Source organism: Felis catus, chromosome C2, assembly GCF_018350175.1.
Source record: "Felis catus isolate Fca126 chromosome C2, F.catus_Fca126_mat1.0, whole genome shotgun sequence".
NCBI lineage: Eukaryota > Metazoa > Chordata > Mammalia > Carnivora > Felidae > Felis > Felis catus.
In genome coordinates this window covers 157,422,633-157,436,508 of record NC_058376.1, presented here as the reverse complement: position 1 = coordinate 157,436,508, position 13,876 = coordinate 157,422,633, and the positions used below count along the sequence as shown (strand labels likewise).

Sequence of the window (13,876 nt, the reverse complement as noted above, 5' to 3'; positions counted from 1 at the left end):
ACAGGGGAAGTGCCCTGCAGTTCCGCGCCACCCCAGGGACTATCCAAAATGACGAAACGGAGGAATTCTCCTCAAAAGAAACTCCGGGAAGTAGCGACAGTAACGAATTGATAAAAAACGATTTAAGCAATATAACGGAACAAGAATTTAGAAAAATAGTCATAAAATTAATCGCTGGGCTTGAAAAAAGCATAGAGGACAGCAGAGAATCTATTACTACAGAGATCAAGGGACTAAGAAATAGTCATGAGGAGCTAAAAAATGCTACAAATTAGGTGCAAAATAAAATGGAGGCGACCACAGCTCGGATTGCAGAGGCAGAGAATAGGTGAATTAGAAGATAGAATTATGGAAAAAGAGGAAGCTGAGAAAAAGAGAGAGAAAAAAATCCAGGAGTATGAGGGGAGAATTAGAGAACTAAGTGATGCAAGGAAACGGAACAATATCTGTATAATAGGAATTCCAGAGGAGGAGGAGAGAGAGAGAAAGGGGCTGAAGGTATACTTGAACAAATCATACCTGAGAACTTCCCTGATCTGGAGAAGGAAAAAGGCATTGAAATCCAAGAGGCACAGAGAACTCCCTTCAGATGTAACTTGAAACGATCTTCTGCGTGACATATCATAGTGAAACTGGCAAAATACAAGGATAAAGAGAAAATTTTGAAAGCAGCTAGGGATAAACACGCTCTAACATATAAAGGGAGACCGATAAGACTAGTGGCAGATCTATCTACTGAAACTTGGCAGGCCAGAAAGGAATGGCAGGAAATCTTCAATGTGATGAACAGAAAAAAATATGCAGCTGAGAATCCTTTATCCAGGAAGTCTGTCATTCAGAATAGAAGGAGAGAGAAAGGTCTTCCCAAACAAAAAAAACTGAAGGAATTCATCACCACTAAACCATCCCTACAAGAGATCCTAAGGGGGATTCTGTGAGTGAAATGTTGCAAGGACCACAAAGTACCAGAGACATCACTACAAGAATGAAACCTACAGACATCACAATGACTCTAAATCCATATCTTCCAATAATAACAATGAATGTAAATGGACTAACTGCTTCAACCAAAAGACATAGGGTATCAGAATGGGTGAAAAAACAAGACCCATCTATTTGCTGTCTACAAGAGACTCTTTTAGACCTGAGGATACCTTCAGATTGAAAGTGAGGGGATGGAGAAGTATCTATCATGCTACTGGAAGTCAAAAGAAAGCTGGAGTAGCCATACTTGTATCAGACAAACTCGACTTTAAAGGCTGTAACAAGAGATGAAGAAGCGCATTATATAATAATTACAGGGTCTATCCGTCAGGAAGAGCTAACAATTATAAATGTCTATGGGCCGTATATGGGAGCCCCCAAATATATAAAACAATTCATCACAAACATAAGCAACCTTATTGATAAGAATGTGGTAATTGCAGGGGACTTTAATACTCCACTTACAGCATTGGATAGATCATCTAGACACAGGATCAATAAAGAAACAAGGGCCCTGGATGATACATTGGATCAGATGGACTTGACAGATATTAGAACTCTGCATCCCTAAGCAACAGAATATACTTTCTTCTTGAGTGCACATGGAACATTCTCCAAGATGGATCACATACTGGGTCACAAAACAGCCCTTCATGAGTATAAAAGAATTGAGATCGTACCATGCACACTTTCAGACCACAATGCTATGAAGCTTGAAATCAATCACAAGAAAAAGTCTGGAAAGAACACCCTGCTAAAGAATGAATGGGTCAGGGGCGCCTGGGTGGCGCAGTCGGTTAAGCGTCCGACTTCAGCCAGGTCACGATCTCGCAGTCCGTGAGTTTGAGCCCCGCGTCAGGCTCTGGGCTGATGGCTCCGAGCCTGGAGCCTGTTTCTGATTCTGTGTCTCCCTCTCTCTCTGCCCCTCCCCCGTTCATGCTCTGTCTCTCTCTGTCCCAAAAATAAATAAACGTTGAAAAAAAAAATTTTAATAAAAAAAAGAATGAATGGGTCAACCAGGCAATTAGAGAAGAAATTAAAAAATATATGGAAACAAATGAAAATCAAAATACAACAATTCAAACGCTTTGGGATGCAGCGAAGGCAGTCCTGAGAGGAAAATACATTGCAATCCAGGCCTATCTCAAGAAACAAGAAAAATCCCAAATACAAAATCTAACAGCACACCTAAAGGAAATAGAAGCACAACGGCCAAGACAGCCTAAACCCAGCAGAAGAAGAGAAATAATAAAGATCAGAGCAGAAATAAACAATATAGAATCTAAAAAAACAGTAGAGCAGATCAATGAAGCCAAGAGTTGGTTTTTTGAAAAAATAAACAAAATTGATAAACCTCTGGCCAGGCTTCTCAAAAAGAAAAGGGCGATGACCCAAATAGATAAAATCATGAATGAAAATGGAATTATTACAACCAGTCCCTCAGAAACACAAGCAATTATCAGGGCATGCTATGAAAAATCATGCCAACAAACTGGACAACCTGGAAGAAATGGACAAATTCCTAAGCACCCACATACTTCCAAAACCCAAAGTTACCTAGTGTTGTTGTCATTTTGATATTAGGATGGATTGTACATATCCGTAAATGGGGTCTTGTTTTGCGCTTTTTTTAAATCTTACAATGCATAATGAAACGTTCTCCATGTTAATATAGTTGCATCTGCACCCTAGTGTTGACGGTTCTGTTGTATGGCTGTGACACGTAAATACTTTATGTGTTTCGCCAGTGTCCTCTTGTTGGACTTTCAGGTTGTATACGTTGTGTCTTTTTTATTTCTTTGCCATAACTAAACCCAAAGTAAATGAGAAAGAGAGAGAGGAAAAAAAGGAAGTTGTAATGACTTCCACTGTACATATATTCTATTTTATTGTCTCCTTGGCATGAATTCCTAGAAATGGCGTTGTTGTGTTGAATGGTAAGCGTATTTAATATTATTTTTCATACTGCCACTCTGCTTTCTGGCAAGATGGCATCAAATTACAACATCTGTCAGCTGTGCGTGAAAATGCCCGATTTTCTACACCTGTGCCAGAACTAGGTTCCGTCCACCTTTCAACTTCAGCAAACCTGAAAAGGGAAAGGCATCTTATACTTACTTTACATTTCTTTTATTGGTATGTTTGAACATCTTCTCAAAGTGTGTGTTGGCTGCTTCTGTTTCTTCTTTTGTGACTTGTGATTTCAGGTTTCGTATTTTTTTGTTGATTTCTAGGAACTCTTTGGATGTCAGAGATGGTGACACTTTTGTCTGTAGGATCTTGGAAATCTTGTGAAGGTTGTGTCGAGTCATGAAGGGCATATAGTATCTCAAATGAGAATAAATCAGTGAGCAAATATTTTTTATGTATTTCTTGCTGGTGCTCCTACACGTGTTTGGAACTGAAACCTGCATTTAGTGTCTCAGAAAGAGTGTTGTATGGTCTGGAAGTTGGGAATACGGTGGGCCTTTTATACCGACGTTAGGCAATGCGTAAATGCCAGGAAACTGACACCTTTGACATGTGTCCACACACACCCTGCTGAACTGTGGGTTGTGCCCTTAACCTAACCATTCCTTTTCAGCTGGCTCTTTACTTCCTCTTTCCCATGTTCCAGGTCAGAGACCTCACAGTTATCTGTGGACCTTTTCCGAGTTGAAGGCTACGGGTTCTCAGCCTCCCTTCCCAGAAGGTTAATCCCGCCTCCTCAGGCTGCCCTGCCCCAGACGGTTTCTGCTATTGTTTCAGGCCTCCTGTTAGAATGATCTGATGCTTCTGCTGTAAGACTGTGAGCTCCCTAGAAGCAAGATGGGGACCTTACTTACTTTTGTACCTTCAGACTCTTATCACAGCATGACTAAAAATAAGCATGTCTTAAATGTTCGTTGTATTTGATCTTTCCATTTAAAAGATGACAATGCGTAAGCCCCTGTAGTATACTGGTACATTAACCATTTTCCTCAACTTTTTGTTCTGAAAAATTTCAGAAGTTCAGGAGAGTTGAAAGAATATTCATATTCTGCCCCCTAAATCTACCTATGGAGATTCATCTCACTCTGACACATAGCTGATTCTCTGCTCAGAAACCAACAGTGACTCCATTCTGGGCATTGGAGCAGATGCGAACTGTAGCATTCCTTATCCTTAAATGGTCACAACTCACAAAATGTTGCCCTCTCTGCTCTGGTCCTGCTCTGTCTGCTCTGTCTATTCTTAATGTCATTGATTTTACACATTATTTCCCTGTGTAGAACATGCCTCTTTTTCTTGATGGAAACTTTTGTACATTAAGTGTTCTGAGTTCCTATAGCTCTAATGGCTAATTTTTATCATTCTTTCATTCTGTAGAGTTCCTGACCACATGACTAGCTGTTAGGAGGTGAGTGCTGAGGCCCGTTTTGATCTTGTTACCTTCATAGAGCCTGGCACGCCCACTTTGGATTTGGCTGTTATTTTATTTTATTTTTTTAAATTTTTTTTTTCTCAACGTTTTTTATTTATTTTTGGGACAGAGAGAGACAGAGCATGAACGGGGGAGGGGCAGAGAGAGAGGGAGACACAGAATTGGAAACAGGCTCCAGACTCCGAGCCATCAGCCCAGAGCCCGACGCGGGGCTCGAACTCCTGGTCCGCGAGATCGTGACCTGGCTGAAGTCGGATGCTTAACCGACTGCGCCACCCAGGCGCCCCGGCTGTTATTTTATAATAGCATTCCTGAAGCATTTGTGCCATGATGTGAATCCAGCGTTGATTTATGCTGTGCTGGAGTAAGAGAAAAACTTATCAGTCTAAGCCAGATAACCTAGGTCTGTTTGATCTGCTTGTTGCAAGATCATAATTCACCCTAAAGAATGGAAGGCTGTTCTGTGGTGTTGGTCATTCCTTTTGTGATTATTCCCAAGAATTGATTTGCACTTGTACTTTGGAGTCATTAAAACCCACGTCAAGTACAAAGTTAGAATAAGTAAGTCTAAAGTCTGGAAATTGTCTCTGCTGTGAATCACTGGGTTAGAGAGATTCACACGAGAAACATTTTAGAGGGAGGCCATTAGGCCTTAGTGACTGATGCCATTTGTGGATATCCAAGTTGACCAGAGTACTTTTCAAGCGTGGAAATGGAGATAAAGATGATATTCCTGAGAAAGAGAAACTAGGAAGGGAAGCTGATACCGGGGACTTCAACTCCATACCTAAGCATGAACTCGGACCAGGTCAATTCCCTGCTCCTACTGAACTGATGACTCCCATCGCTTATTTGACAAAGCCCCGTTCCTTTGTAGTCACGGTCCCTGGTTAGATACCTGCTCATTCCCATCCTGCACCCCCCACCCCTACACACACAGGTGGTGCTGTAGCCACACCTAATCACTTGTGTGTCTCTGATTCTGCTGGCTATTTTTCCTCTCTATTTTGTACAGAAATACTGTTTCTTCTACGTAGAATGCCATCCAAGTCTCGCCAGCAAATTCCTGTTCATTCCTCTAAACCCTGTTCAGGTGTCAGATCTTTTGTAAATACTTTCTAACTCTTCCTGTGTGGCAGTGTGTTTTACACTTTTTGTCCTTCCCTTATCTGATGTCCTCCCTGCCGTGTTCTGAGCTGCCTATGGGAAAGGATGATGTTCCCCCTGACTTTGTATGGGCCTGGCTCACACATGTGCTTTCAACCATTGGTTGAGCCTGTCTCATGTCCATCTGGATCATGAGAAATTTTCCTTTCTCCTGGGACCCAGAATTAGGTGTAATTAGCAGAAAATACAAATACATATTTTTTTATATGTTTCCATATATTTCACTTTTCCATTATAACCCATGTGCTTTTTATTTTATTTTAATTTCAGCACATTTGTAAAAGATGAAAGTGACCTTATCAGCTTTGGATACTTGTGAGAGTTCCTTCACACCTTTGGTGGTCCTAGAACTTGCTCAGGATGTCAAAGAAGAAACCAAAGAATGGCTGAAAAACAGAATTATCTCTAAAAAGGAAGATGGAGGCAAGTAAAACAAATATTACTCAGACTTAGTCATGATCAGTGACTAAAAATGTATTTTCAAATGTTTTACAGTTTTTTCCTTGATATATTTCTAAAATTAATATCCATTTCTTTGCTCTTTATTATTTATCTGGACTTGAAAGGGAATCTAAGTCAGCATTAGACTGTAAGCAGCACGAGTGTGATTTTGTTCACAGCTATAAATGCTGTGCCTAGTACACTGCCTGGTGCACAGTAGGTCAGTATTTATCAGATGAGTGGACAAGTATCTATTTGTGTGTCAGATACGGTGCCAAGAGAGAGATTAATACGGTCCCTGCCTGAAAGAACGTTACTGTGACTGTTACTGTCGGTGTAAGGAGACTGAATGTGGATTTCTGGAAACTGAAGTAACAGAACAACAACAACAAAAACAAAAAGAGAGAGCTGTTACAAAGCAGTGCACGATAGTTCGGAGTGAATTGTTTGTAAACTAGCTGGAAGAGGAAAGGGAAGAAAGAGGAGACCCTTGGTGATGCTTTTCAGGATGGAAAGGGATGACTTTATAGGAGAAGCCAAAGTTTAGCCCTCTCCCAAAGGGCAAAAGGGGGTCTACATCTGGGGGAAAGAGTGGAGGACATTTTACATGAGGAAACGCTTCATAAAACTGTACAAAACAATACCTGAAACTTCACCAAGTCTCCAAACACTGAATACAACTTAGACTTTTTTTTTTTTTTAAGATTTTGACTGTAAACTGAAGTGCTTTCTTAAAAATGAAACCTTGAATCATAGTGGGATTTTTGATTTTTTGGAAACAACCAAGCCAAAAGAAAACTTGAAAACGAGAGTACCTGCTTACTAAAATCAGAGGTGTTTCACTGGATTGGAGTTTGTTCGTTCATTCGTTCTTTCTTTAAATGTTTATTTATTTATTTAAATTTTTTTTTTAAACATTTATTTATTTTTGAGACAGAGAGAGACAGAGCATGAACAGGGGAGGAGCAGAGAGAGAGGGAGACACAGAATCTGAAACAGGTTCCAGGCTCTGAGCGGTCAGCACGGAGCCCGACGCGGGGCTCGAACCCACGGACTGTGAGATCATGACCTGAGCCGAAGTCGGATGCTTAACCGACCGAGCCACCCAGGCGCCCCTAAATGTTTATTTATTTTTGAGAGAGAGAGAGAGAGAGAGAGAGAGAGAGACAGAGTGTGAGAGGGGAAGGGGTAGATAGAGAGGGAGACAAATCTGAAGTGGGTCCAGGCTTTGAGCTGTCAGCACAGAGCCTGAAGTGGACTCGAACCCATGAACCGTGAGATCATGACCTGAGCTGAAGTTGGACGCTTAACTGACTGAGCCCCCCAGGCGCCCCTGGGTCCCTTCTTTAAAATTCCTGTGATGGAAGAGCTTTTGTTGTGCCTAAGAGTGAGGGACTTTCGTGTATTCCCAGTCTTCTCTGTTCCTTGTGTGGAACAGACACACAAAGACACACAAGAATGGGGAAGCAGCGGGCATCTTTCTACTGTTGGGAAAGCAAAAAAGAACATTCCAAAAAAGCATCCTCATCTTTCAGGTAAGGGTAGTAGGTTCAACATTCATGTTTACTTTTACTCTCTTCTAAACTCCTATTGAAATGACAATAAAAGGATCTTTTAAAAAAGATAATAAGTCCAGGTGGACAAAGAAGAAAGGAAAGAATATAACAGCAGCACCATTTTGGAAGCCAGAAAACAGGTGGATGAGTGGTGAATAACTTCTCAGATTTGACAAAGCCAAAGCTGAAGCTGGCAGGGGTACAAGTTGAGGTACAGTTTGGTTTATACTGCAGACTGAAGACTTCTAAAGACTTAGGTATTAGTGACTGTAGAGACCTGTGGAGGCAGAAGTAAGTGCTACCGAGAAAAAGGAAAAAGAATCGGCCAAGATCCATTTGAGAAATAGTTAGCCCCCCTGATCCCTTCTGTATTCTACCATCGGAGCAGAAGACTGGGAATTATTCTCTGCAGAGGGTCAGATGCTTGGATTTTGTAATGGGGGATTTATGCACAGTTGAAAACAGAGATTCTGTACTGAAAATAGGATAATAACTGAGTAGTATTACCCCTGTCCTCCACCCCACGAATCTCATACCTAATTTAGGATCCAAAATATTAGCTAGAATCAATCATCTAGGAAGCAGATTGAATAATCTTTCCTGGGGACTCCGACCAGAGTCAGAGTCAAAGACAAAATAACCAAAGGCAAAATAACCCAAGGTGCAGAAATCAGAGAGTTGCCCATGGAAAATGACCTGGCCAGATGACTGTGCATGAAAGGCCCTCTTTAATGAACTGCATCTAGACCTTCAGAAGTTCACCGTACCCTGTTGGAACACCTTTCTTAAACATGCGCATACAATAAAAGATCACCAAACATCTGAGGAAAATCCCTAACATGAAAGAGAAAGCTAAACTAAAACAAACAGACAAAAACCAAGAGGAAATTAAAAACTCAACTCTCAGTTATGAGAAGGTAGAACATTCTATAAATCAAGAGTTGGATGCTGTAAAATATTCATTTAGGAAAAAAGCTCTTAGAAAGTGGAAATATGAAAGCAGAGTTTAAAAACTCAGTCAAAGGGTGAGAAGGTAATTTTGATAAAACCTACCAGAAGGTAGAGCAAAAAGTTACAGAATTGGAAAATTTGACAGAGAAAAAATAAGGAAGTTAGAGGACTCGTCCAAGAGGTACACATCTGAATAAAAGGAGTTCTAGAAAGGGAATGGAAGAAAAGGAGAAGAAATCATCTGAGGAAAACTCAAGGTTGATGCCATGCTTTTTCAGCTGGAAAGGGCCCACCTCGTGCCCAGCACTGTAAATGAAGAGGCCTGTCATTGGGAAGTTCTGGAACCCTGGGAATGGAGAAGATACTACAAACTTCAAGAGAAAAGGAAAAAAGGTCACGTATATAATAATAACACGTATATAAGGATCAGACTTCGTAGCAGAAACATGGGAAGCTAGAAGGCATTTTCTGAAGGAACTTGACTTATGTGTAGTTCTTATCTATTTGGGAGATATATTTGAATCGTTAATACATTTTCCTTATATCAAACTAGAAACAATACTTAGAATGTTTTCGTTCTTGAAACTTTTCTGAGATTGTGCTTATCTTTTGTTTTTGAAGGTGCCCAGCTGCTGTTTAGACCATTGTTAAATAAATATGAGAAAGAAACACTAGAAAATCAGAACTTATATCTTGTCGGTGCCTCCAAGATTACATTGTTACTGGGTGCGGAAGCAATGGGTCTGGTAAAAGAGTGTAATGATAACACTATGAGAGCCTTCACGTATGGAACCCGATATAACTTCAAAGATTTTGATGGTGAGTCCCAAGATTGTTTCTGTCAGAATCATTTTATCTCACAAATAAGTTTTTGATCAGTAGATCAGGGGTCAACAAACATTTTCAGTAAAAGGCCAAATAGTAAATATTTTAGGCCGTGTGGGCCATACGTCCTCTCGCAGTTACTCGACACTATCCTTGTAAAGCAAAAGCAGCCCTCGACTGTAAGAAATGAACGGGTGCAGCTGTGCTCCACTAAAATTTGCTTATAAAATATGGCCCATGGACCTTCCTTTGTGATCCGTGGAATAGATGAACAGAAATTAGGGTGACAAATGTAACTTATCACTGTTATTCTGTTCTAATTATTAGAATGGTGTATGTTCACTAGCTTGATAGAGAAAAATGTTATAATGAGAAATGCAGTAGTTCAGTATTCTAGAATTGCCATTTCCTGGTAGAGTACCTCGTTCTGTTCTGGCCTCATAGCCCGTTCCAGAAGAGAGTGGTTTCTGGAAAGAACTGAGAAAGCCAAGGTGGCTATGAGGTCAGAGTGGGAGTTTGGCTTCAGAATAAACTGGTCCCTTCCAGGGCTTTGGAGTTAGAAGATGTGATTAGGCTTCTTCAGAGTCACTCTGGATTTTTATATCTTTATGCTTTATTAGCATAAATGATAATGGTAAAAAATCACCTCATTTAAGAGGATTCGCCTGTCAAAAAACAGCGCTGTTTTCTTATCAGACTGTCTTCCCCCAATTTTATGGGAGGAATATTCAACTCCAGAAGGGACAACCTGGGCTGAAGAGTTTGAAGGAGGAGAATTTGTCATGTAGGCAAACTTCAGTTCCATCCCTAGTTAGGATAGTGTTCGAATTCTGCTCATTGGCCTTAAATGAGATCAAGCAGGTGTCTGCCATTTGGATATTTGCACCCTGTTATATAAGAACTAGGACCGTAGTCCCTCGCTCCCCTTAGCTGTGGGCGATTCATTCCGAGACTCTCAGCGGATACCTGAGATAGCAGACAGTACTGGGCCCTGTATGGGCTGTGTTTTTTCCTATATGTGCATACCTGTGGTAAAGCTTAATTTATGAACCAGACACAGTAAGAGATCAACAACAACAATACTAAAATAGAACAATGGTAATAATCTGCTGTAAGAAAAATGGCTCAAATGTGGTCTCTCTCAAAGTACCTTATATTACTGTATGCACTGGTCTTCTTGTGATGATGTGAGATGATTCAGCTCCTGCCTGCTGAGACGACGTGAGGTGAATGAACTAGGCATTGCAACGTGGTATCAGGCTACCACTGACCTTCTGACAATAGGGCAGAAGGAGGGTCATCACCTCTGGACCATGACTGATGCAGGCAACGAACTGCAAAAAGCAAAACCCTGGATAAGGGGGAGCCATCGTACAGTGACTGAAGGATTGTATTATGTGAAGGCAAACGGTAATTTACTCTTATAAAAAGGCGCTTTATGTTCTATTTAATTTAGGAGTTTTATACTTTGCTTACTCCTTGTGTTATTTATTTATTGTTTATGTCCTCATTTCTATAACCCCAGGTTATTTGAATCTTATTAATTTTATTTTGGCCGTCATGAGAAAATAACTGGAAATTTTTTGTCCTCATTTAGATGACAATGATGACTTCCTCACGATGGCAGAATGTCAATTCATTATCAAACATGAACTCGAAAATCTTAGAGCCAGAGATGAAAAGATGATCCCTGGCTACCCCCAGGCAAAGCTGTATCCAGGAAAGTCGTTATGTAAGTCATGCTATCAGCCACTTCACGGACACATGTTCTGATGCAGTTGTTTTTGCTTAGTGGATGAATAACAAGTTAAAGAAGCTTTGTTGTTTTCTTACTGAAAAACATATAGAACTTTATAATAACATATTCTCATGAACATGCCTTTTGCCATTAGAGCTTCGTTATATTGTACCTTTAGATCAATGTATTTGTTCTGTGTGGTTTGCTACTTATTTACCAAGATCTCGCAGCATTTGGTTTGCTTAAAATTGGGTGTGAACACATATGCGTATTACTCAATACAGATTAGCAAAGTTTACATTATGCCCAGATGAGGAGTGAAAATGGGAGGCATTGTCTTTTCCTGGAGCCCTCTTTCCATCTCCTCCCCTTTCAGTGGGTGAGCACATGGGAACAAGGCTTAGGAAGGGTCACAGAGTGACATGATACCTGAATGCAGATCAGCAGCTTGCAATTTTGTGTTTTTCTGTCATCCCATTTGAAAGAGAATACTAGTTTGCAGATAAAGTGCTCACTACAGTGTGTAATTCCAAGTCTGCCTCCTCCCCCCACCCCCCAGGGTGGCAAGGCCTCAGAGCATTTTTGCTGCCCAAATATACTTTAAGCATGTAAGCTACTGTGTTCTCTAGTCAGTTTAATACTACCTTCCAGGCTTCACCCAGTGGGACAGATCCCTGGGAAGCAGTCCACGTTCAAATTTTCCCTGTTGTCATCAAATATATATTAGGGTTGGTTTGTTCAAACCAAGGTCCAGTCATAGATCACCCATTTTGTATGGTGGTTGTGTCTCTTAACTCTCTTTCTCTTATTGTGATAAAGTGCACATAACATAAAATTTAAAGATTGAAGATAAAAAATTTAAAGATTTTCACTGGTATTAAATATATTTAGAATATTGTACACTGTCCTCACCATGCCTCTCCATAGCTCCTTCCATCTTGTAAAACTGAAACTCTGTATCCATTACACAATCACTCTGCCTTCTCCCCTGGCCCCCTGCCCAAGCAGCCACCTTTCTACTTTCTGTCTTTATGGTTGTGACTACTCAAATGAGTGGAATCATACAGTATTTCTCTCTCTGTGACTGGTTTATTTCACTTAGCATTGTCTGCTAAGTTCGTCTATGTTGTAGCATATGTTGGAATTTCCTTCTTTTTAAAGACTGAATAGTATTCCAGTGTGTGTGTGTGTGTGTGTGTGTGTGTGTGTGTGTGTGTGTGTGTATACACGTGTATGCCACGTTTTGCTTGTTTACTCATCCGTCAGTGGACCCTTGGGTTGTCTCCACCTTTTTTCTATTTAGAATAATCCTTTTATGAACATGGGTGTGCAAATATCCCTTCAGGGTCCTGCTTTCAATTATTTTGGGTATATACCCAGAAGTGGAATTTCTGGGTCACATGGTATTGCTATTTTTAATTTTTTGAAGTACCTCTATACTGTTTTCTATAGCAGTTGTGCCCTTTTACATTCCCATCAACAGTACCTAAGAGTTCCAGTCTCTCCACATCCTTCCTCTCCAGCATCTATAGTCTCCTGATTTGTTCATTTTAGCCACTCTGACCGGCGTGAGGTGGTATCTCAGTGTAGTTTTCATTTGTATTTCCCTGATGAGGAGTGACGTTGAGCATCTTTTCATGTGCCTATTGGCCATCTGGGTGTCTTCCTTAGAGAAGTGTCTATTCATGTCTTCTGCCCATTTCTTCACTGGATAATATGTTTTTTGGGTGTCGAGTTTGATAAATTCTGTATAGATTTTGGATACTAAGCCTTTATCCGATATGCCATTTGCAAATATCTTCTCCCATTCCATCTGTTGCCTTTTGGTTTTGTTGAATGTTTCCTTTGCTGTACAGAAGCTTTTTATCTTGAGGAGGTCCCAATAGTTCATTTTTGCTTTTTGCTTCCTTTGTCTCTGTAGACACGTCAAGTAAGAAATTGTTGTGGCCAATGTCAGAGAGGTTTTTTCCTGCTTTCTCCTCTAGGGTTTTGATGGTTTCCTGTCTCACATTCAGGTCCTTCATCCATTTTGAGTTTATTTTTGTGAATAGGGTAAGAAAGTGGTCTAGTTTCATTCTTCTGCATGTTGCTGTCCAGTTCTCCCAGCACCATTTGTTAAAGAGACTGTGTTTTTTCCATTGGATGTTCTTTCCTGCTTTGTCAAAGATTAGTTGGCCATACTTTTGTGGGTCTAGTTCTGGGGTTTCTATTCTATTCCATTGGTCTATGTGTCTGTTTTTGTGCCAATAACATGCTGTCTTGATGATTACAGCTTTGTAGTAGAGGCTAAAGTCTGGGATTGTGATGCCTCCCGCTTTGGTCTTCTTCTTCAATATTACTTTGGCTATTCGGGGTCGTTTGTGGTTCCATACAAATTTTAGGATTGCTTGTTCTAGCTTCGAGAAGAATGCTGGTGCAATTTTGATTGGGATTGCATTGAATGTGTAGATAGCTTTGGGTAGTATTGACATTTTAACCATATTTATTCTTCCAATCCATGAGCACGGAATGTTTTTCCTTTTCTTTGTATCTTCTTCAATTTCCTTCACAAGCTTTCTATAGTTTTCAGCATACAGATCTTTTACATCTTTGGTTAGGTTTATTCCTAGGTATTTTATGGTTCTTGGTGCAATTGTGAATGGGATCAGTTTCTTTGTCTTTCTGTTGCTTCATTATTAGTGTATAAGAATGCAACTGATTTCTGTACGTTGATTTCGTATCCTGCAACTTTGCTGAATTCATGTATCAGTTCTAGCCGACTTTTGGTGGAGTCTGTCGGGTTTTCCATGTATAATATCATGTCATCTGCAA

The 13,876-nt window shown here is 40.3% G+C and overlaps 1 protein-coding gene across 18 annotated transcripts in view; it reads left to right on the top strand.

Annotated features, from left to right (window-relative positions):
- The window catches only part of ANO10 (anoctamin 10), a 287,855-nt gene that overhangs the window by 53,425 nt on the left and 220,554 nt on the right, over nucleotides 1–13,876 (top strand). For 17 of the 18 annotated variants that reach the window (XM_023260817.2, XM_045037974.1, XM_045037973.1 and 14 more), the window contains exons 2-4: nucleotides 5,825–5,977; nucleotides 9,124–9,321; nucleotides 10,925–11,059. In XM_023260817.2, coding sequence (XP_023116585.2) covers nucleotides 5,839–5,977; nucleotides 9,124–9,321; nucleotides 10,925–11,059 — 472 coding nt within the window. In that variant the 5' untranslated portion in view covers nucleotides 5,825–5,838. Of the gene's footprint in view, nucleotides 1–4,332; nucleotides 4,364–5,824; nucleotides 5,978–9,123; nucleotides 9,322–10,924; nucleotides 11,060–13,876 lie in introns of all 18 variants that reach the window. The other variant, XM_023260814.2, reaches the window with a different exon arrangement.